Below are 21,240 nucleotides of genomic sequence, written 5' to 3' on the forward strand. Positions count from 1 at the left end.
TCCTCACCGGGGTCGGCGTCCCAGACTGGGAGGCGGACCGAGCCCAACCCTGCCCCTCAGCGGCCCAGAGGCCCACCGCCCACCCCCGCCTCCCGCACACCCTGCCCGCGCCGGCGGGGTCCAGAACCCGCACCGGGCAGGGGACAGGCTGGGGGCTGCAGGGCGCACCCTTCACGGGTCCGGTCCCGCCTCGCCGCCCTGGTCCCTCCCCGGTGGGACGAGCAAGGGGAGGGCCGCCTCTGCAGCAAAGATGCGACTCAAATAGCATTTCCGGATTGCGAGTGCGGAGACAGCCCTTGAGTCTGCTTTTATTGTTGTCGTTGTTTATCAAGTCCTTCCTTTATAAAACGGCAAGACTGAACAGCCCAGGTCCTCTCCAGAACCCCGGCTTTTAAATACTGCAAGGGGCGACCTCGGCGCTGGAACTCTGCTGCCGCAAGGAGGCCAGTCCCCTCCCGCGGCTCGTTCACTTGGCCGACGCTCCCTTTTCCTGTCTGGTCGGGTTGAGAAATGCCTCCCTCTCCCTTGCGCGGAGCCTCGGCGCCCCGGCGGAGGCGGGCCTTGTTGCCCTGGAGACAGCCAGGTAACGCTGAGCGGTCGCCCCGGCAGCCAATAGACGCGTGAGGGGCGGGGCCAGCCGGGTCTTGTGCCGCCGCGGCGGGGCTTGCAGGTTGGCGGGCGCGTGTTGGGGGAGGGGTCGCGGGGGTCGCGGGGGTCCTGGGGTCCCGGATCCGCGGCCTGGTCGTGGGATCGGGGCTCGGAGACTCAGCGCCCCAGGGCCTCCTCCGGCCGGGGGGAGGAGCCGCGGGCGGCGATGGCGGAGGGTGGGGAGACGCGAGGCAGGGGTCGCCCGCCGGCCTCGTCCCGGAGACCCGAGGCCCTCGCTCCCGCCCAGGAAGCCCCGCCGCCGAGCGCGCCCGGTGGGCAGTGGGAGACCGAGGCCCGGGCAAGAGGGAAGCGCCTGAGCGGCCGGGCTCGGCAGGCCCGGGACCCCGGGCCCAGCCCCCGCCCTCTTCCCGTGCCGGAGCAGGCCGGTTCGCTCTGGGGCCGGGGGTGCCGCGTGTTCAGCCGCCCCTTCCCCGCCTGCGCATTTCTTTTCCAGGTGGCGGATCTTGCCGGCCCCGTGAAGGTCCCAGAAGCATGAAGCTCCTGTGTGTGGTGGCCGTGGTCGGAAGTCTGTTGGTGCCCCCAGCCCAAGCCAACAAGGTGCGGCGCCCATGCACAGCCAACCCTGCCTGTGCCCCGGCGTCCCGGAGGAGGGTGGAGGGGCTACTGCCCCAGCCCGGCCCCTCGCTGCCCTGTGGGCGGGCCGTGCCGGGGTGGGGGCGTGCTGTCTCGGGCCTAGGCTGCAGGCCCCTGGGGGAGGGTGGTCTGCGGGACCCACGTCTGAATCTGAAACGCCCAAGGTGGAGTTCTAGCCAGGGTCCTGTGTTTGGGAAAGCTGTCTAGGCTCTGGGTGCCTTCCTTTCCTCTTGGATGTCTTTGGAGTGGTGCCAGTGGCACCGCTGTGCGGGGAGCTTCAAGTCGCCTAAGGAGTGGGTGTAATGGAAGGGGTGTGAGGTTTGTGCAGATGCAGGTTTCTGGGTGGAGAGGCCCCACCTCTGAGCAAAGATTCGAGATCACTTTCATTCTTTAGGGGTAATGGCCCGGAGCTGGTAGGTCTCTGGAATTTGAGATTGTGAAAATCACTGAGGCTTTTAATCGGAGTCTGTGGTTTGCCTCCAGTTCCTCTTGGCAATTCCTAACTGGAATGAAGATTCTGTGTTGTAGTCTTTGACCTGTTCCAGAGAGGGAGAACTTGCAGAGGGTTTGCTCGAGCATTTCCACGCGAAACGCCTGGTCTCTGTGGTCCACCCCGGCCTTTCCCTTCCCTGACCCTTGCCTAGGAAGGTGGAGGTGGGGTGGGGAGGAGAGGCCGGCCACTAGGATTGCTGGACCCCGGCACACACAGGTGTGAGGCCCAGGGCAAGGGGCTGCCACCTCGCTTGCCCCCTTGAAGCCGTGGGTGTCATTTCTGCCCCAGCAGTTTCTTGAGGACCCTGTGGTGTAGCAGCCTTCTTCCAGATGTCATTCCTGCTGAACTTGGGCCGGGGAGAAGGTCAGGAGCATTCATATGGTCACCTGGAAGTTGAGAGTCTTGCTAGAACTTGAATCCAGCAACCCTGCCCACCTGACCTGCGACTTCTCTTGCAGAGTTCTGAAGATATCCGTTGTAAATGCATCTGTCCGCCGTATAGGAACATCAGCGGGCACATTTACAACCAGAATGTGTCACAGAAGGACTGGTAAGGTGTTGCCCAGGCTGGCCCTTGAGGTTGCGGGTGCTGACTGGGCCTTGTGGACCCCAGAGAATGAGCTTGCTCCCCCTTTTCCACGGAGAGCCTTACAAAGAATATTTTGTCCCTGATCACACATTCGATTGGAAATAAAATCCAGATGTCTTTAATTCCACCTGAGGGGTTCCTGGTCCGAGGAGTGGATTTCGCTTTGATTTGGGTGGGTGTTCACATCTGCAGAATGGTAACACGTTGGGAGAGAGGGGTTTTCGGGCCACGTATGGTGGGAGCTTTCTCGAAGCTCTGTTAGCTGCGGTCTTTGGTGCCACTGTCATAACCTTGTGAGGCAGCGCTCCCATTACAGCTGCAGAGACTGAGGCTCAGAGAGAAGTCCGTTCTGCTTCTGGAGTCTTGAATCCACTTCTGGATGCGTCTTCAAAAAAGAGGGAAATAAATAAGCTTTCATTCAGAGAAAGGAGGCCTGCCTGTTGAAGGGACGTCTCAACATGCTGTCCTGGCAAGAGTGGTTTAAGGAACTGTAGTCGAAAGGAGAGGCCTTGGGGGCACACTTACCTGAAAGGCCGGGGAGTGGTGGTGTGCTCCGGGGGGGCTCCATGCGGTGCGCTAGGACGGGGCCAGTGAGGTGAGCGCCAGGGCACCAGGTTTCAGCGTGCTGTGAGGGGCCTCATCCAGGCTATGTCAGGAGCTGGGGCGCCTCGTCCTGAGGGCTCTGAGCACAGGGGGGCTGACGCCTGGGCCAGGTCCCTGTGGGTGGGGTACGGTCACATGGGGGGGTGGCCCAGGACCACCAGCACCCCCTCCCTTGAGATGTTTGGGTTCTTCTTGTGGTTGTTCCCAGCTTTACTGAGATAAATCAGACATACGACGTCGTGTAAGTTTTCAATGGAAGCATGACTTGATACGCACACATTGTGGAGTGAGGTTAGCTGACACCTCCACTGCCTTGCATGGTTACTGGGGCGGGGTGGGGGTGGTAGGTCGTTTAGGATCTACTCTCTTAGCTCTCCTGTGTATGTAATACAGTGTTGCTAACTGCGGTCTCTCACTGTACAGTTGATCCACCACGGCCCCCCCCCCCAAAAAAAGATTTGGATTCAGTGACTGTGGGAGGTGGCGCACAGCAACTGTGACGCAGTGCCGTGGCTCAGGTAGCGCGTGGGGATTTGAACCCATCCCGCCAGTCCTGAGTCGTCAGAGTATGTGATTTTCTGAGAACCATTCTGGTTAGATGCAGACCCTGGATCCAGTCTGCCCGCCTTCAAACATAGCTCTGCTCCTTGTTCATTGGGAAGCTGGTCGCTTAATCCCCAGTTTGTTCCGTTCCCTCATCTGTAAAGTGGTGGCAGTATCTTGAGTATTAGAGACAAGTGTGTGTGTGTGCGCGCGCATGCTTGTGCCATGCGTGCACAAGAACAGCACTTGCAATAGTTCGTGGCGCGTGGTGAGTGCTGTATGAATGTTGGCTGATAGTCATGTATATTGTGGCAGTCTGAGCAGTCAGAGAGAATTTCCAGACACAGAGTATTATAGAAAGGAGTGTTTATTAAGAGCAAAGAGCAGAGATGATGTGGGCACTGCAAGCATAGTGAGCCAACCCTCTGACAGACCAGGGAGAGTCGATGCTTTTTGTGGGTTGTCGTCATTGTTGTTAAGTCTCTAAGTCGTGTCCAACTCTGTGACCCCATGGGCGATAGCCTGCTAGGCTCTTCTGTCCATGGGATTCTCCAGGCAAGAATACTGGAGTAGGTAGTCATTTCCTCCCCCAGGGGATCTTCCCAACCCAGGGATCAAACCCGGGTATCTTGCATTGTAGGCAGATTCTTCTTTGTCTGAGCCACCAGGGAAGTCCCTTTGTATTGTGTGGTTTTCATTTAATGACATTAGGAATAAATGGATAGACTGTCCCAGCCTGACACCAGGTAATAAGGCTATACCCCTCAGGCCCTGGGGCAAGAGTAAGGCCTGAAAACGCAAGTGTGGATTCCCCTGGAGAACAGGGTCCTACCTGGACCTCTCAGGCTGCGGTTTATCTTCCTGAGAAGTCAGTGTTAGGGGATTCCAGTTCCATGAAGGCTGGTGGGTGGAAACATGCTGGGACATTAGACCCCAGGGTTCTGGGACCCCGTGACCCTGGCCGTGGGCTGTCATGAGGGGAGCATCGCAGGCTGCCTGGAGTCCCTTCAGGAGGAGTGGGGCCTGGCCCTGTGATTCCTGACCCTGGTGCCAGGGCTAGAGGAGCCCAGCCGTGCCCTCAGGCCCTCCCACTGGCCCCTCTGCAGCGGGGGCATGCCTGTGTGCTCCCCTGGTTGGGCAGGTGAAGCCTGGGCGTCTGTGCTGAGCAGGCCTGTTCCTATGTTGCCAGCACTCTGCCATCTTGTGGGGGTTCCCGTCGCTGCGAGGGGCAGAGACCCCGAAACCTTCACCCTGAGGGTGGGGCAGTCCTGGAGCAGCAAAACACCTGAGAAGCTGGCTAGGGCAAGTCTTCCATATTTCTAAAAAGAGAACCTTTTTTAAAATAAATCTGTTTTGGAATACACGGTGTAAAGCAGTCAGGACTGCCCTCCCTCCAGCCTCCTGCACGGAGGGCCCTAGGGTGCCCCAGGGAGCATAGTTCAGCCTGCTCTGTCTATGAGGACTCCGAGGCCCAGAGAAGTTATGCACATCACCTGCAGGAAACAGCCTTCAACCAGCTTGTCTCCCTGTGACCCTCTCCCCTAAGGTGTTGTAACTGTTCCCCCTAAAGGGACATGTCATGGTTTCACCAATTCTCTGGGGGAGAACACATCCCTTGTGGGGAACCCATAAATCCTACTGACCTGCCAGAGTGACCCCCCAGACCCAGGGAGGAATCCGGGTCTCCAGAGGCTGGCCTTTGAGATGGGAGGTCCCAGGAGTGATGACCCAGTGCCGGGAGTGGGCCTGACCCTGTCCGTCTGTCGGCCCCTCCCTCGGCGCTGCACTGAGTTAAATAGGGAGCCACATGCCCAGCACGAGAACTAGAGTCATCAGGGGTTTAGGTAAAATCACCACATACTGGACTTTTAAGGGGACAGAGGCATTGGAGGACATGCCATCCCACACTGTTGGTGCCTCTGCCAGAAACCCAGCCCCAGCCTGAGGGACCCTGGGCAGCTCAGGACAGGCTGATTGATTTCAAGGATTCAGGTCAGAGCTGGAAGGGAGGGCCTAGAGGGTCATCTGGCACTACCCTTGCAGCTCCCCGGAAGGGTAAGGCCGGGGATCAGACTCAGGGCACAGTAAGAGTCAGGCTAGGGCACGGTCGCCGTTGGCAGGGCCCCCGGCTGAGATCGCAGTGGGAGGGGGTAGGGAAGTGGGGTTCAGAGACCTGGAAGGAGACCAAGTCACTGGTGGGCAGTTTGGTGTGTTCATGGGTCAGGTGTGGCGCCAGGCCTGGCCTGGTCAGAGGCGGGGCTAGTGGAGGCGCTGTCTGCGGCAGGGGCAGATCTTGGCCCCTCGGGACCGGAGGTGGGGGGCGGTGGAGTTTACGCCAGTGGGGCCCTCACCCGGTGAGTCAGGGAGGGCACGGGCCCTGAGGCTGTGGGTTGGGAAAGGGGCTCTGCCCCCCAACCCATCAGAGACCCTGCCCTCCCTGGCGAGCCCTCCCCTGCCCTGCGCCTGGCCCCCACAGCCCTCTGTCTGTTGCAGCAACTGCCTGCACGTGGTGGAGCCCATGCCGGTGCCCGGCCATGACGTGGAGGCCTACTGCCTGCTGTGCGAGTGCAAGTACGAGGAGCGAAGCACCACCACCATCAAGGTGCCCGGCCTGCCCCGCCCACTCCCTGTGACTGGCCCCGCCCACTCCCTGTGACGCGGCCCCGCCCAGCCGCGCGGCCCCGCCCCGGCACAGCCGCGGCCCCACCCACCCCTGTGGCCCCGCCCCTAGTTTCTCGCTTCCTCTGGAGCCTCACCCCCTGTCGGAGCCGCTCTCCCCTCTGACAGCATCGCAGTTGCAGGGGGAACCCGGGAGAGGGGCTGGAGGCCCCGCCCCCTACTTTTCCCTTTTCCCCTTCCCTCCTGCCGTTTGTTCAGTGGACAGTTTCAGGGTTCCCATTGTGCCCTGGGCACCATGCGCCATATTGGAAGGGGAGGTAGCTGCCCTCTGGAGCCCCCAGTCTGGTTAAGCTTCCAGAGCAACACCAAAGCCGCAGGCCCGCAGGACGGGTCCCAGACCCCCGCTTTGCTGCCCCTGAACCCCGTTCCCATGGGTCACTGGGTGAACTCAGCAGAGCTGGTGGGAGGCTGGGAGAGGCCTGGTCCCTGGCCCCTGCCTCTGCTCCAGGCAGGCTGTCTCCTCCCGCTCCACCCCTACCGTGGTGAGCCAGGCTGTGCTTGCTGGTTTCCAGCATAAGCTCCTCCTGGTCCAGCCAGCCTTTAAGCCTATTTCTGTGTGTGCTGTGAAGGGTCTGGAAATAATAGTGTCAGGAAAGAACCCTCAAGAATCTGACAGCACTGCTGAGCCCTCATGGTCTCTCGCCTCGGTGCTGCCAGAGGACCGGTGGTTCTCGTGGGGTCCCCTCCGTCGAGGGCGCGGTCAGTGAAGGTGGGGTGCGCCGTCTCTCCACGTCCGAGGTCTCCTGGCCCATCTGCAGGCACCAGTGGAGGCCACACGGCCCACAGTCCACAGGGCAGCTGGGTCTCTCCCGCACACAGGTCATCATCGTCATCTACCTGTCGGTGGTGGGTGCCCTCCTGCTCTACATGGCCTTCCTGATGCTGGTGGACCCTCTGATCCGGAAGCCGGACGCCTACACCGAGCGGCTGCACAACGAGGAGGAGAGCGAGGTATGGGCTCTGCCGGCCCCCATGCCCCCACGCAGCCTCCCTGGTCCCTGGGCGGGGGCCGTGCCCCGGGCCTCCGCTCAGCGTCCTCCCTTCTGCAGTGTTTCCTCGGGGAGGGCTGCCCTTTGCCCTCCCAGGCGCAGCAGGGCCACCCAGAGCTCCGCTGACCTGGTATCAGGCAGCCTTGGCACACTGGCAGAGGGGCAGTGAGCCCGCCCACACGTGGGTGCTCAGGCCTACTGTCCGGCTGACAGTGGGCCTGGAGCGGGCGCCTGGAGAGTCAGCAGAGCCCAGGGGGACAGAGGAGGCCTGGCAGCTCTTTATGGGCGTAGGGGCAGGGCACGCAAGGCGCAGGGCGCTGATAATGTCGGGGGCTCCTGGCCCATGCCCCTGGGTCTCGCCCCTCGGCCCTGCACAGCCTCACCTGTGCCCAAGACGGGTGAGGGAAGAGCCCCAGCATCTCCAGGGGGCGGGGCTCAGGACACCTCGGGGCCTGGGATCAGGCTCCTGTGGGCAGGGGCCCACGGGCAGCCCGCTGCTTCAGGAGACGCTCCTGCGTTCATCCGGGGGGAACCAGGCCATGCATCCCCAGGGGGCTGGACCAGGGCCATCTGGTGGTGGAGGGTCTCGCTGAGCCCGGGGAGAGTTAGCAGAAAACATGGAAAGATGTTTAGCATGAAAGAAAAACAAGTCCAGACTGAAGAAGGTGTGTGAGAGTCTTCCTCCAGGGTGTCACATGGAGCTCGGCATCAGCCTGGTTTACGTAAAACCAGAGCAGAAGGACCAGAGCCGGGAGGTTAGTGCCAGGTCAGAGGGCCGCTTCTCGCAGAGATGGGGTGATCTGGGATGAGGGGGCTCTGGTGAGGGGGTGAGTGGTCATTCAGGGCACCAGGCTTAGGCTGCCCTGCCACTGGCCTGCCCCCCTTGAGAGCGTCCTATGCAGTGTGTGCCCGGAGCAGGGAAGAGCAGGTCCCCACCCAGAAGGTCCGGGGCTGGGACCTCAGGGTGAGGCTCCCGGCCGGGTGGGGCCGTGGCGGGTCCTTGGGCCTCCTGGCCCCTCCAGGGTGCACACCCCCAGCCTCCTGCTGACACGTGCTTAGCAGGGTGGAGCCGGGCCAGGAGGTGGCGGAGCTGGAAGTTGGGTGGTCCACGTCCAAAAGGAAGCCTTGAGCGCCTACCTGGTGATTAATGCGCGGTAATAGCAGCTCTGCTGGGGAGGAGCCCATGGCTGAGCACCGGGCGATTAGGGGGAGGCGGTAATTGCAGTCCTGGCTGGGAGCGGCTGAGAGATGGGCGATGATTACACACCCCGCTGCCTCCCAGAATGCGTGCCTCCGGGCTGCGGGGCCCCAGGGGCGGGCGGCCTGTGCGGCTCTGTGTGGCTCTGTGTGCGCCCCGTCCTGGTAACCCGGCCCCTCTGTCCCCTTCTCTTCCTCCCGCTGTGCCCAGGTCCTGCAGGTGCCTGTGTGGGCACACAGACCTCTGGCTGAGCCCAGTGGGGGTGCAGGAGGGGTGTTAGGAGATGCGCATGGGGGGCTCCTGACAGGCAGGAGTGGGGACTTCCTCTTGTCTTGGTGTCAGTGGGTGAGGGCTTCCTGGCAGTGGCGCTCCGGGGCGGGGTGCTCGAGTGCCTAGGGTGCTGGGGCTGAGTGAGTGGGTACAGGGTGTCTCCCTGTGCAGTGCACGTAGGGTCGGGGAGGAGGGCCTGCCAGGCTCAGGCTGTGTGTCCGGGTGACTGGGGACTGAAGAGCACGCCCCTTGGAAGGATGGGGTCCCCCTGACGCTGGGAGCCAGCCTTCATCCCAAGAGGAAGAAAGGCTCTAGGCCTGGGCAACTCAGTGACCTTGAGGCAAAGGCCCCCTGCCCCTGCTCCGGGAGTCCCAGGATGGGTGCCCCTTGGTTCAGTGCCCCGTTCCCGTAGCCGGGAGCTCCTGCCCTGGGGCTCAAGGACGAGCAGGAAGGGGAGGCCTTGCCCACTGCCTGCAGGAGATGAAAGCCTCGCTCCCTTTGAAGGCGCCGGCGGGCCTCCGTGGGCCCGGCGCGGGGCGCTGCCTCCCCGGGATTCCAGCGGCATCGGCAGTAATCCCTGGGCTCAGACGCCCTTTGAAAGGAGGAAGCCAGCCTGTTTGCTGGGCAGAGATGGCAAACAGGGCCGCGTCATACGTGCAGTTTGGGCCCCTTTGAAGACAGGAGGGAGGGTTTCTGCACCTCGCAGCGTGGGCCTGAGCTCTGAGGGTCCCCCGAGATCACAGCCCGCGGGGCGGAGGAGGAGGGAGAAGGGCTTGTGGAGGACACAACCGTGCTGGCAGCCGGGGACCCTGGCCTCCGAGTAGCCCTCTGCTGAGCGGAGGGGAGCCTGAGATGGGCAGGGCACAGGCCTGCTGAGCCCAGAGTGGCTGGGGCAGGGCCAGTGGGCACCCCTGGAACAGCTGTCAGCACCTCGCGGCCTGGCCGCTGGGGACGTGGTGCTGGGGTTGCGGTCACAGGTGGAGCCTGCTCTGCACAGGCCGTCCCAGGGTTGACCCGGTCAGTTCTCCAAGTCTGAGCTCCTGTCCCCGCATAGCTGCTGCAGCACTGTATGTGTGACGTTATTGGCATCTGTGCAGCCTTGAGGAGACCCCTCAGTGGGGCCCCAACACAAAGCAGGACCCTGACTGCTGGAGGGGAGGCCCGGCTGCGAGTGGTCATGGGGCACAGTGAGGCCAGAGGCCTGGGGCTAGGGAGGCCAGCCCGAGGGCTTGAGCGCAGGGCTCAGGATGCACAGGTCCAAGTCAGCTATGGCCTTGGGCAGCAGGAGCCGCAGCCAGGCCGGCCTCCAAGCCTGGGGACAGTGCAGGCGACGCGCGTCGGGTGCCCATCCTGCTGCCCACCTTCCTCTCGGTCAACGGGGCTCCCCTCCTGCCCTCAGTGTCCAGACGGCCAGCTCTGGCATGGGGGCACCTGTCCGTCTGTCCTGCTCTGTGCGTCTCTAGGACAGCTGTGGCGTCTCTAATTCCCAGTAATCAGACTGTTAGCAGTGGAAGCGCAAAGCTGCCTAGCTGCCGGTCTCCTGCTTAGGAGCTGTTTATCAAGACTTCAGGTGGAGGAGAAACTGCGGTCTTGCGGGGATGTGGTGAATCTCAGCTGCTGGCTTAATGCCCCGCTCTTGGCTCCCTCTGCCCCCCCAAGACGGGACAGGGGAGCACCTAGGGTGAGGACAGCCTGCCCCCAGCTCCCAGAGGGACAAGAGGCCAGGCGGGTGGGCGGGGCGAGGGTCCCTGGGTCCCTGGAGCCACTGTGGCTCAGTCCTGGGGGGCCCACCGCCTCCCATGGCGGCCTTCAGCAGCCCCTCATCTGGACGCCCACGCAGAGCCTGCTCCTGCGCCCGGAAGGAGGGGCCCGACCCCTGCCTGGGGCTCCCAGAGTGGGTCTCAGGCTGACAGTTGTTGCTGTGGATTGAACACTTGCAGTCTGCCAGGTGCCGCTGACCACCGTGCTCGTTGTCCCTGAGAAGCCGTGCTGCAGCACCGTCCACGGCGGGGAGCAGGGTCAGAGAGCAGGGTGGTGTTCGGCACTGTGCCCCCGTCAGAGCCCAGGCGCAGAGGCAGGTTTGAGCCCACGGCCGTGCCCCCACTCTGGACTACTAGGAGCAGGGACTCCGAGCTCCTGCGGGCTGCAGCTCCGGTGGCCAGTGTGTAACCGCCGTACTGGACATCAGCGCGGCGAGTCCTGACCAGCACCGGAGACAGGGAGCAGGGCAGGGGGTGTCTGCTGCCTCCCACAGTGTCGTGTGTGTGTGTGTGTGTGTGTCATGTGAGGGTGTGTGCGTGTGTCATGTGAGGGTGTGTGTGTGTGTCGTGTGAGGGTGTGTGTGTGTGTCGTGTGAGGGGGTGTGTGTGTAGTGTGAGGGGGGTGTGTGTGTGTCGTGTGAGGGGGTGTGTTGTGTGAGGGTGTGTGTGTGTGTGCCGTGTGAGGGTGTGTGTGTGTCGTGTGAGGGGGTGTGTATGTGTCGTGTGAGGTTGTGTGTGTGTCGTGTGAGGGTGTGTGTGTGTGTCGTGTGAGGGTGTGTGTGTGTGTCGTGTGAGGGTGTGTGTGTGTGTGTGTGTGTGTGTCATGTGAGGTTGTGTGTGTGTGTGCCGTGTGAGGGTGTGTGTGTGTGTGTCGTGTGAGGGGGTGTGTGTGTGTCGTGTGAGGGGGTGTGTGTTGTGTGAGGGTGTGTGTGTGTGTTTGTCGTGTGAGGGTGTGTGTGTGTGGTGTGAGGGTGTGTGTGTGGTGTGAGGGTGTGTGTGTGTGTGTGTGGTGTGAGGGTGTGTGTGTGGTGTGAGGGTGTGTGTGTGTGTCGTGTGAGGGTGTGTGTGTCGTGTGAGGGGGTGTGTGTGTGTGTGTGTGTGTCATGTGAGGGTGTGTATGTGTGCCGTGTGAGGGTGTGTGTGTGTGTGTCGTGTGAGGGGGTGTGTGTGTGTCGTGTGAGGGGGTGTGTGTTGTGTGAGGGTGTGTGTGTGTGTGTGTGGTGTGAGGGTGTGTGTGTGTGTGTGGTGTGAGGGTGTGTGTGTGTGTGTGGTGTGAGGGTGTGTGTGTGTGTGTGTGGTGTGAGGGTGTGTGTGTGTGTGTGGTGTGAGGGTGTGTGTGTGTGTGTGGTGTGAGGGTGTGTGTGTGTTGTGTGAGGGTGTGTGTGTGTTTGTCGTGTGAGGGGGTGTGTGTGTGTTGTGTGAGGGTGTGTGTGTGTGTTTGTCGTGTGAGGGTGTGTGTGTGTGTGTGCCGTGTGAGGGTGTGTGTGTGGTGTGAGGGTGTGTGTGTGTGTCGTGTGAGGGTGTGTGTGTGTGCCGTGTGTGTGTGTGTGTGTGGTGTGTCGGTGTGCGTGTGTGTGTCCACACTGGATCGCCTGGTGCATGTGATTCCTGCCTACGGTTTAGTCAAGTTGAAGCAGACGGGCTTTATTAAGCTGGCGCTGGGGGAGGTGAGGTCGCTCATTAGGGACACGCAGCTGCTGAGTGGCTGGGGGTGGAGAGCGTGCCCCTCGGCGCCCAGGCCCGGAACCCGGGGGTCCTGACACGCTGCCCACTCGGCCCTGTGGCTGCGGTCCTTGCCCAGCTGGGCCAGGTGCGCGTCCTCGGGGTCCGGGGCAGCGGGCTCCCGCGGGGCTGGCCTGCCGGCATCACCCCTCCCGCTGGTGCTTAACCTGCTGTCCCTCGCCCCCCACACCCCACCCCCTCCCCCGCCTGGCAGCTGCATGGTGACAGAAGCCGTGCCAGCTTGGGGCATTAGCAGAGTTGCATTTACTGGGTGGCTCTGGGCTTGGAGAGGAGTGCTAATCCCTTAAGAGATGTGTGGCAGGGGATGAGAGGCAGGCAGAGCTGGGGAGGAAATCCCCCGGGCTGTGGGCCTGGCCCTCGGCTCTAATTCCCCCAAAGATCAGCTCGGGTCCTGCAGGAAATGCGCGGGCTCTGGAGCCTCAGAGGCAGAGGTGGTAATTAGGAGACCACGCTGCCTTTGACAACAGCCACAGCGTGAGGGCGGGTGCAGGGCGGCTGGGGGAGGCTGCGAGCCCCGGGGTGGAGGGGCTCCGGAGGGCGCGCAGGCAGGCCCCCCACGCTGCCTCTGCCAGACGCTGTCCCGGGAGCGGGCTGGGGTCCCGGCCCCCGCAGGGCAGCCCCGGGGGTCTCCCCGCCGTCTCTGGCCAGCACGGCCGGGTGTTCTGCAGCCTGGTCCCAGCCACGGGGCCACGTGCTCGCGTTTCCTCACGTGACAAGCCGATTGAGCCTGTGCTGACCAGGCGGGCCTGAGGCCGAGTCTCTGTGCCCCCTTGAGGGCCAGGGATGCCTGGGGTGCAGCTGGGCCTGGCCTGAGCCCCGCTTCCTGGAGTCCTCGCGTGCCCTCCAGCCGCTGCCCTGTGCTGGCAGGGCCCCCAGGGAGGCCGGACTTGAGGGCCGCTCTCCCCGCACCCCTTCTGTGTCAGGCGTTTGAGAACCCCTGCTCTCCTTCCCACGACAGGACGCTCGCTCTGCGGCGGCTGCCGCCACCTTCGGGCCCCGGGCGAACACGGTCCTGGAGCGCGTGGAGGGCGCGCAGCAGCGTTGGAAGCTGCAGGTGCAGGAGCAGCGGAAGACCGTCTTCGACCGGCACAAGATGCTCAGCTAGGCCGGCCCCAGCCTCCGGGGCTGGACGGAGCCGGCCGCTCTCCCAGCTCCGTGCCACTCTCTGGGCCCTCCCGTTCTATCCCCGGGCAGCTCTCGTTCTCCCCATCTTTTGAAATGCCGTGCTCAGCTGGGTGATCCAGGGAGGGCGCTGGTTCCCCGCTCAGGTGGTCTCAGGGTGGAGGGAAGGGGTCCACAGCAAGCCAGGGCCCTTGGGGCTGGAGCAGGCCTGCCTCCTGGCTGGGCCCTCCCCACCCCAGCCTGCACACCACCCTCCCGGCTCCAGACCCTGGGGGCTAGGTCATTGGGAGCTGCCTCCTGACCGGACCCAGCAGCCCTCGGGATGGCCCTGCTGGGAGGGCTGGGTGCTCAGCCCAGTGGTCCTCAGGGCCCCTGGTTGTGTTCTGACGAGGGTGGGCAGAGCGTGGGGCCCTGCTCACTCTGCCCCTGGCCCCCGCTGTCACCTCAGGAAGCCAGGCTGCCCCCCTGCCCCATCCCTGCCCTGCAGGCTGCAGTTGCTGAGCCACTGGTGGGACCACAGGACCCCGAGGCCGCGCGGTGGCCCCAGGCCCCTGGGCCCCGTCCTCAGATCGCCACTCGTCCCTGAGTTTCAGCGTCCCTGTGCATGGAGACAGCTGTCCTTCTGTTCCTCGCCATCATTAAATTGTCTTTTTTTTCTCTTCCTTTGTGGATTTCCAGAGATCCTGAGAGCTCAGTGTCTCACAGGCGGACCCGGGGGGCCCGGCGGGGGTGGCTGCTCCCCTCAGGCTGTGTCCCGTGCAAGGAGCAGGGGTGGGCTGGCCCAGGCGCTCTCGCGAGTTTGCGTTTCGTCTTCCTGAGTCTCTGAGTGAACAGCCTCTGATGTCAGCACCTTACAGATGCCGTGCCCGGCGCTCACTGAGAAACGTGCTGTTTGTCGTTCAGTTGTTAAGTCATTGCGACCCCATGGACTGCAGCGCCGCAGGCTCCGTGTCCGCCACGTTTCCCCAAATGAAAACCAGCTGGTGCTCAGGGGAGCAGGGCCTGCAGGGGAGGCCACGCTCCGGGAGAGGCACCCAGCACCCCGAGGGCTGAGTCGCTGCCACACGTCCCCAGCGTGCAGTGAGGGGCGTGTCCGGCAGAAACAAGGACCTGGAGGCCCAGTGGGATCTGTTTGAATTTCCCCACTTGGGGTCTGCCTGGGTCAGTGTGTTGAGGACCTGGTGTGGAGCCCTGGGCCAGGGTCTTGGTGAGGTGGGCGTTTCAGGTGGCAGCAATGTGCCAAGTTCAGAGCCAAGTGCAGGTACCGGGGGGTGTGGGTGGGATGACGTGTCGATGGGGCTGGCACTGGAAGCCAGTGAGGGATGTTCAGAGGGGCGGGTTTGACTGGGATCCTCTGCCAGCAGGAGGCTCGTGGCGGGTGGGTGGGAGGTACACGCCCACAGGTGGCCGGCGGAGGGCCTGGAGCCGGCCGGGTCATGTGCTGCTTTGTGGGCCTCAGTGAGCCTGAGAATTCTTCCGCGATGAGGATGCTTTCCACAGGTTGGCAGACGGGTGGGTCAGCTTATCAAGAATAACCCATCCAGAACAGATTCCCAGACACCCTGTAGTCCCACCATGGGCGGAACTGGGTACCCTGCATCCCTGAGTCTCGGTTGAGTCCTGCAAGCACCCTGAGCTGCCTTCTGTGGCAGGCAGCTGCTGGTGACTGTCAGGAAGCCCGGTACGTGAAAAAACAGGTAAATGTTGAGGAGTGCCTCTTCACTTCCCCTGAGGATTCAGCCATCAGCCCAGCCTCTCTAAGCGCTTGGAGTTCACACGCAAACTGCTGTCAGACGCCCTCCCTAATGTGCCTCGATGGCCTGTGCGTGACCCCAGAGCAGGGTTCCCGCAGCCAGCTCGCTGATGCCAGCTGGAACTCTTCACTTTGTGAGATGAACTCGAGGGTTGTGTGCAGAAATCCTGTTCGTGTCCCATCAGACCCGCAGCCACACTGATCTACGAGCAGTTTCTGCCACTCAGAGACAGACGGGTTGGGTTTGGCCCTGGGGACCGAGCCTCGTGTGAGTGCATGCAGTCACTCAGTGGTGTCTCTGTGTGACCCCATGGACTGTAGTCGTCCAGGCTCTGTCCATGGGGTTCTCCAGGCCAGGATACTGGAATGAGTTGCCATGCTCTTCTCCAGGGGATCTTCCCGACCCAGGGATGAAACCCGGGTCTCCTGCATTGCAGGTGGATTCTTAACCTTCTGAGCCACCAGGGAAGCCCTTGAATACTGGAGTGGGTAGCCTATCCCTTCTAAGGCAGATTCTTAGCCAGTATGGTCAGTCATCCCATACGGGAGGGGGAGGGGCTCGCCCACTCCCAGAGCCCCTACCTCTGCTCCTCATCCCGGTCAGCCTAAGCGCCTTGGTTCTCTTGCTTCCTTGTGTCCATTCTCACCCTGAAGCCCCCACTGTGGGTGTTCAGCCTGGCATGTGCCCCGGGCAGTGCAGTGCTTCTCCCAAGACTGAGCAGGGCCCCTCGGGTTCACGGTCTGCACCACGTCTCCCAGCCCTCCAAGGTGCTGTTAGCCCTTGGCATTAATCCTGGGCCACCTTCCTGCTTTTTCCCCCTCTCCCCCTCCCCCGGCAAATCCTCCCCGGCTGCTTCAGGAAAAGCAAGGCCATTAGGCGTGCTCTCACGGCTTCCTTACCCCCACCTGCAAAGACTCCTTCCTGCTTATCTTGACTGCTTCGCTTTGATCCTGGAGATGGCGTGTCGACACCTCCTGTTCAAAGCCAGCCCAGCTGTCCCCTCTCCCTGGGACTTCCATCACCTCCACGCTAGTCCTGCTTCCAGTCCTTTCCAGACTATCAACACGCTCACGTCTCCTGCCTGGAAGACCCGTCCATGGCCTCCATGCTCACCTCTGGCTCCAGGGGGTCCCCTCCCCGTCCCCGGTCACTCCTGACCCGAGCCGTCCACGGGCCGGGGCGCTGGTAACCATCCCTGTGGGACCCCGGGCACGTCCCCCGGCTCAGCACTCCAGCCCCCTGCTGCTCTGTGAGGGGTCCTCCTCCCCAATTCTGCAGTTTTCCAGGTGGTCCTATTCAGCCCGCTCAGCTCCATCTACAGTTTAATGTCTGAGTTCTCTTCCTGACACTGTTCTCACCTGTGGTTTTGTGGTCTTATGCCCGTCGCTAGCCCAGACTTGACCCCTATCTCCAGACCATCTGCCTGGCTTTCAGCCGGACCCTCCCTTCGGGGACCACAGAGACTGTCAAAATTGGTACATCCAAAAAGTAAACTCAACCTGTCCCGGAAATGGGCTGCTTTTAAGTTCCTTCATCTGGGCGGGTGGTGCTCCTACTGGCCGAGACGCTCAGGCCGGAAACCCGCTACACTTTGCAGCCCGTGGGATCCCAGTTCCCCGATAGGCCTCCTGGGAAACTTCCTGGGGCCTGAATTCTTCACTGAGGCCCTTGTCCACCTGCCTCTCTGGCCTTTAACCCCAGGTGGATTGGTGGGAGTTGCTGGTGGGGCCCCCGAGGCCCCTGGGAAGGGTGTTGGTGGCCCCCAGACATGGGCTCACAGTGGGGGTGCCACTGTAAGTGCCCAGATGGCCTGTGTCCCCAGCAGGCGGTGCTGGTAGGAGCTGCCTCCTCCCCCAGGCTCCCAAGGGCCACTGCCCTGTCGTGGGGGGCTGGAGAGCGGGCAGAGAGGGATGCCCGGGTCTGGTTTCTCTGCCCATCCCTGAGGACCTTTTCTCTGGTGCCAGGCAACTCCAGTGGGCCAAGGACCTGGCAGGGTGGGTGTGCAGAGCTGGCCTGGAAGCGGGATGGGCCTGGCTTCCTGACCCTGCTCAGCCCTTCCAACCTGTCATGTCTGAGCCCGTCTCTCCACAGTATCCCGTGGCGCACAGCCTCATCAGATGAGGGGCAAGGATGGAAACCCCCAGAAGGCCGGTCTGCCATCTAGTAACATGGGCAGGGTGTTAGAAGTGGGTGCAGACCCCAGCTCTGCCTCTCTACACGGCTATGTAAGGAACACTGTGTGTGTAAAACGCCTAGAACCACCCTGCACTCATGGCATCCCTAAGACAGCATGCCCCCCCCGCCCAGCCAGGCAGGGCCTGTGCCTCCCAGAGGGCTGTCCTCGCCGAGAGAGCGGGGCCTAGGATGCCAGAGACCCTGGCCCGTCACTGGCCCACCTGTGGGAGCCCTGAACTTCCCGGGGGGCGGGGATGCTGCGGCCCTCACCCGGGTGTGGAGCGAGTGGCTGCAGGCGGGCTGACCCGAGGGACTCCTGCATCCAGGCGGCACAGTGGCTGAGGCTCCCCTGGGCGTCAGCAGCCCGGCCCGGCCCGCCGCCCCTTGTGTGTGACCAGCGCAGACACGCCCTCCAAACAGGAGGACCTGGAGCCAGCCCCTGGTTCCCCGAGTGCCGCCACTCGTGCGAGACGACTCCAGGTGATGCCCGGGAGAGCGCTTTTTACTCTAGTGGTTACGTGGTCATGTTAATAAATTAGCTCAGAATGTCATTAGCACAAACTGCATGACTTTGTGAGTGTCAATGTGAAGGGTGCGTGAAAGGCAGCAGGTGGGCACGTGTGTGGCAAAGGATCAGGAGCTCAGAAATTCCAGAAGGGGCAACATGTGGTGCTGCCGGCTCGGGAGCCCCGCGCCAGGTGGCTTCCGGGCTGCCATCGGCTCCGACACCTCTCGGCTGCCGTGTGCCCGTTGGCCTCGTGGGTGACAGGGCGCCGGGAGGGCATCTCGTGGGTGACGGCACCAGGAGGGCGTCCCGTCCAGCTCTGCTGACTGGGCGCCACAGCGGGGCTCAGAGCAGTCTCCGCACGGACCTTGACGCGGAAACCCCGGGCTTCCCCAGTCGGGAGAGGATTTGCCGTGTAGTGGCCAGGTCTGGTGGCACCGGGTCAGACTGCCTGGGTCCGGTCCCAGCGCTGGCCCTTCCAGCTGCGTGGCCCGGGGAAGATCTGTGTCTCTGTTTCCTCAGCTGGAAGAACGGGAAGAGGAATTCATGTCACAGGTGAGCGTGTAAATGCCCAGTGGGCGTGACTTGTGTGTGCATCAAATGTGAGATGTGTCTCCCCACCGTGGCTCCCGGGGTGCAGCAAGCCTGTCCACAAGGAAGCAGCTTGGGGCTCAGCCTGGGGTGAGGTGACAAGGAGGGGCCGAAACACAGGGCTCCCCTCCCATCTTCCCCAGGGCAGTGGGCTTCGTGTCAGGGCTGGGCGCTCAGGCCCAAAGCCACACCAGCCCAGCCTAGGCCACGTCTGTCCACTCTGGGTGCCAGCTTTCTCCATTGACCACTGAGAAGGGCGGCCTGGGTGGCTTCCAAGAGCCCCTCCGGCTTGGTGCCCGGGAGTCCTGGCAGGGTGCCCGGCGGTCCCCAGCCCTGGAGCTGCGTCCCAGAGGGGCCACTGTCCTAGCTCCCGGTCAGCACCGGGGGTGCCCAGTGACCGCCCACACAAACTGGTCTCGCTGCAGTCCCCCTGGAGACAGGGCTGTCTTCCCCTAAGCGCGAGGACTTCCCCGTGGGAGACCCTGCGTCCTCCCGGGTCCCCGGCCAGGCACTCCCTGAGCCCCGGTCCACGTCCTGCTGCTGCACAGGTGCCCGGTTGAGAGGCTCTCCAGCCATGGGCCGGCTGCATCGTCCCTCCCTTGGCCCTGGGCAGGCAGCCCTGGAGGACAGCATTCCCACTGCCCTGGGCTCCGGCCAGGGCTGCGTGTGTGTCCCTGGGACGCGGGAGCCAATCATCAGAGGCGGGGCGGCCCCCTCTCCCCTCACCCGGGGCCCATCCCAGATCAGAGTCGCCCCCAGCCCGCCCCCCGCCATCCCCTTCTGGGTGTGTCGCCGTTTGAAGCTTAATCAGGTAGAGTGTACCTGGCTCCTGAGCCGGGCGGGAAGCCAGCCAGAGGCGGCCGAGGACGCGGCAGGGGCCAGCGGGCCCTTCCGGAAAACTGGTCCCTGTTCTGCAGTGGAGCTGCCGTGCGGGGAGCAGCCCAGAGGGAACGGCCTCCTGGCACCCGGCCGGGGGACGCTCAGCCACCTGCAGGGAGGGCAGGCGCCCACGCCAAGGACAGCAGACGGGCCAGCCGTGTGGCTGGGGGCATCACTGCCAGCGGGGTCTGTCCGTGGGCTCACCCTCGGGGCCACTGCCTGCTGCCCGCCAGTCACCGGAGACTGACGTGTGAGCCTTCTGGGTGGAGATCGTCCCGGGAGTCGTCCTGGAAAGGAGCTGCAGGTGAGGGGTGAGGGCCGGGGGAGGCTGGGCCTGGGGCTGACAGGGGAGTGGGCCCAGGGCTGCAGAAAGCCATGCGGCAGGCTGGCGGGGTCTCATCATAGTCCTGTCTCTTAGGGGCTGAGGGACCACAGGCCGCTGGCTGGGCTGGCTTCCCCCATCACCTGTTAAATGGCACCTGCCTCGTCCCACTGCGGTGAGGGTCAGATGAGCCAAGAGGTCACACTTGTGTCCAGCACAGAACAGGGGCTAGAGAAGTGCTTCTGTTGCTGTTTCAATCCTGCTATTCATGCAAGCGTGGGATTGCTTAAGCTCATGGAAGCTCCCCAAGCCTCGGTTTCCCCATCTGCAAAATGGGGATGAAAAGTCACCACCAGGGGTTTAAATAGTTTCAAGCACATGGCAGGTGACCTGTGAGGGCTCCCTGTCAAGACAGTTGAGGTCTGTCCCCGTTCAACCCCCACATTCCCTGCATTCAGGGCCCAGGCTTTTTACCCCGCTGCCGAAGGAAGCCTCTGCATAGAAAAATTTCACATTTTCGGCCCAAGGCCTCTGCAGAGCTGCTCTGCACGGACGTTAGGCGGCAGATGTGGCTTGTGAGAGCGCCTGCTTTCCAGTGGCACGCTCCAATCATCCTGGGGCCCTCATGTGTGACCACACACGCGGGCACCCCTGGGGACCGGGAGAGGGGCCTGCCCTGCAGGAGGCGGCTGGGACGTGGCAGCCACGGGCCTTCTGCGGGAGCGAGGCACACAGGCGGTGGGGGAACAGCAGGCCGGAGCCCCTTAGGGAGAGTGTCCCCAGAGGCACAGGCCTGAGGATTCGGGGAGAAGGAGAAAGCAGAGGGCAGGAGGGCGCGGGGGCATTGTGGACACGGAGAGACCCATACTGTCTGCGGGGAGGATGGGTGGCCGGGGGTCGGGGTGCCCCAGAAGGGGAGCTGCCCAGCTGAGAGGGGAGACGGGGAGGAGAGGGGGTCCGCAGGGCTGAGGGCCGGGCTGGGGGTGCAGGGGTGCGGGCAGCAGGCACAAGGGCATGTCGTCCGAGGGCGCAGTGGTTCAAGTGACCTCTGGACGAGGGGACTGAGTGTGGAGGAGTACGTCCGGGTGGGCGTGCGGGCAGCAGCGGCCGGGACGCTTCCTTGCGGGGTCCCCCAGGGTGGTGCTGCCCCACAGCAGAGGGCCAGGTGGGCTCCAGGTCCTGGCTGGAAGGGACCGTAGAGGCCGTGGTTGTAATCACGTTTCAGCCAGACGCAGAGAGCTCCGATTCTAAAACGTGGAAACCTGAGACAGACGGGAGGGTCCAGGAGCATCCTGAACCCACAGGAGAGGGACCCGGGGGTACATGCTAGCCGACGTCCTCCCAAGGACTCGGGGTGAGGACCCTTCCTCATAGGGACGTGCGGATGGCCGGGACGCGGGCATGCCTGTGACCCAGGGGAGTGAGCTGCTCCCTGCAGACCCAGGCCACGGCGCTGTGTTCCCAATGGCCCACGGCCCAGCATCACCTCCCACTGACAGATACCCTGGATCCACGTGGCGGAGGGCGGGGGAGGCTCAGGAAATCTTGAACTTCTATTCTGTGGCCCCTGAAGGTTTTTTCCCATGTGACCCCCAGCCACCTAGAAGGGAGGCTCCTATGTGCAGTGAAGGGAGCGGAACTTCCTCCTCTGAGTCCGCGACAGCCTGGGCCTCGGGCACCTGGGGTTGGCGCGGGGCTGGAGCAGCAGCCCTGGAGGCACGCTGCTGGCCTGGCAGGCAGCCCGCGGGGCTGGAGGCTTCCATGCTGCCCCCCAGCTCAGGGC

At 63.2% G+C, this 21,240-nt stretch overlaps 1 protein-coding gene across 2 annotated transcripts; it reads left to right on the forward strand.

The window, feature by feature from the left end:
- Positions 1 to 287: 287 nt before the first annotated feature.
- On the forward strand, positions 288 to 13,912 carry TMEM9 (transmembrane protein 9). 2 transcript variants are annotated; one of them, XM_055418933.2, is made up of 6 exons: positions 288 to 583; positions 1,103 to 1,206; positions 2,194 to 2,285; positions 5,964 to 6,072; positions 6,969 to 7,100; positions 13,068 to 13,912. In XM_055418933.2, exons 1-6 carry the CDS (start codon positions 511 to 513, stop codon positions 13,212 to 13,214), a joined length of 657 nt encoding a protein of 218 aa, XP_055274908.1. In that variant the 5' UTR covers positions 288 to 510; the 3' UTR covers positions 13,215 to 13,912. The 2 variants fall into 2 exon arrangements, with proteins under 2 accessions (XP_055274908.1, XP_055274909.1); XM_055418934.2 differs by lacking the exon at positions 288 to 583 and adding an exon at positions 585 to 670.
- Positions 13,913 to 21,240: the final 7,328 nt, after the last annotated feature.

The sequence above is a fragment of the Moschus berezovskii genome, chromosome 17 (genome assembly GCF_049115385.1).
Source record: "Moschus berezovskii isolate FMDL1 chromosome 17, NW_MosBer_1.0, whole genome shotgun sequence".
NCBI classification, from domain to species: Eukaryota; Metazoa; Chordata; class Mammalia; order Artiodactyla; family Moschidae; genus Moschus; species Moschus berezovskii.

Bases quoted from the DNA above. Each gene is read 5' to 3' on its own strand.
- TMEM9 (XM_055418933.2), top strand. From the start codon at position 511: ATGCCTCCCTCTCCCTTGCGCGGAGCCTCGGCGCCCCGGCGGAGGCGG. The intron at 1,207-2,193 runs GTGCGGCGCCCA...CTTCTCTTGCAG, and splicing joins CCCCAGCCCAAGCCAACAAG to AGTTCTGAAGATATCCGTTG. The intron at 2,286-5,963 runs GTAAGGTGTTGC...TGTCTGTTGCAG, and splicing joins AATGTGTCACAGAAGGACTG to CAACTGCCTGCACGTGGTGG.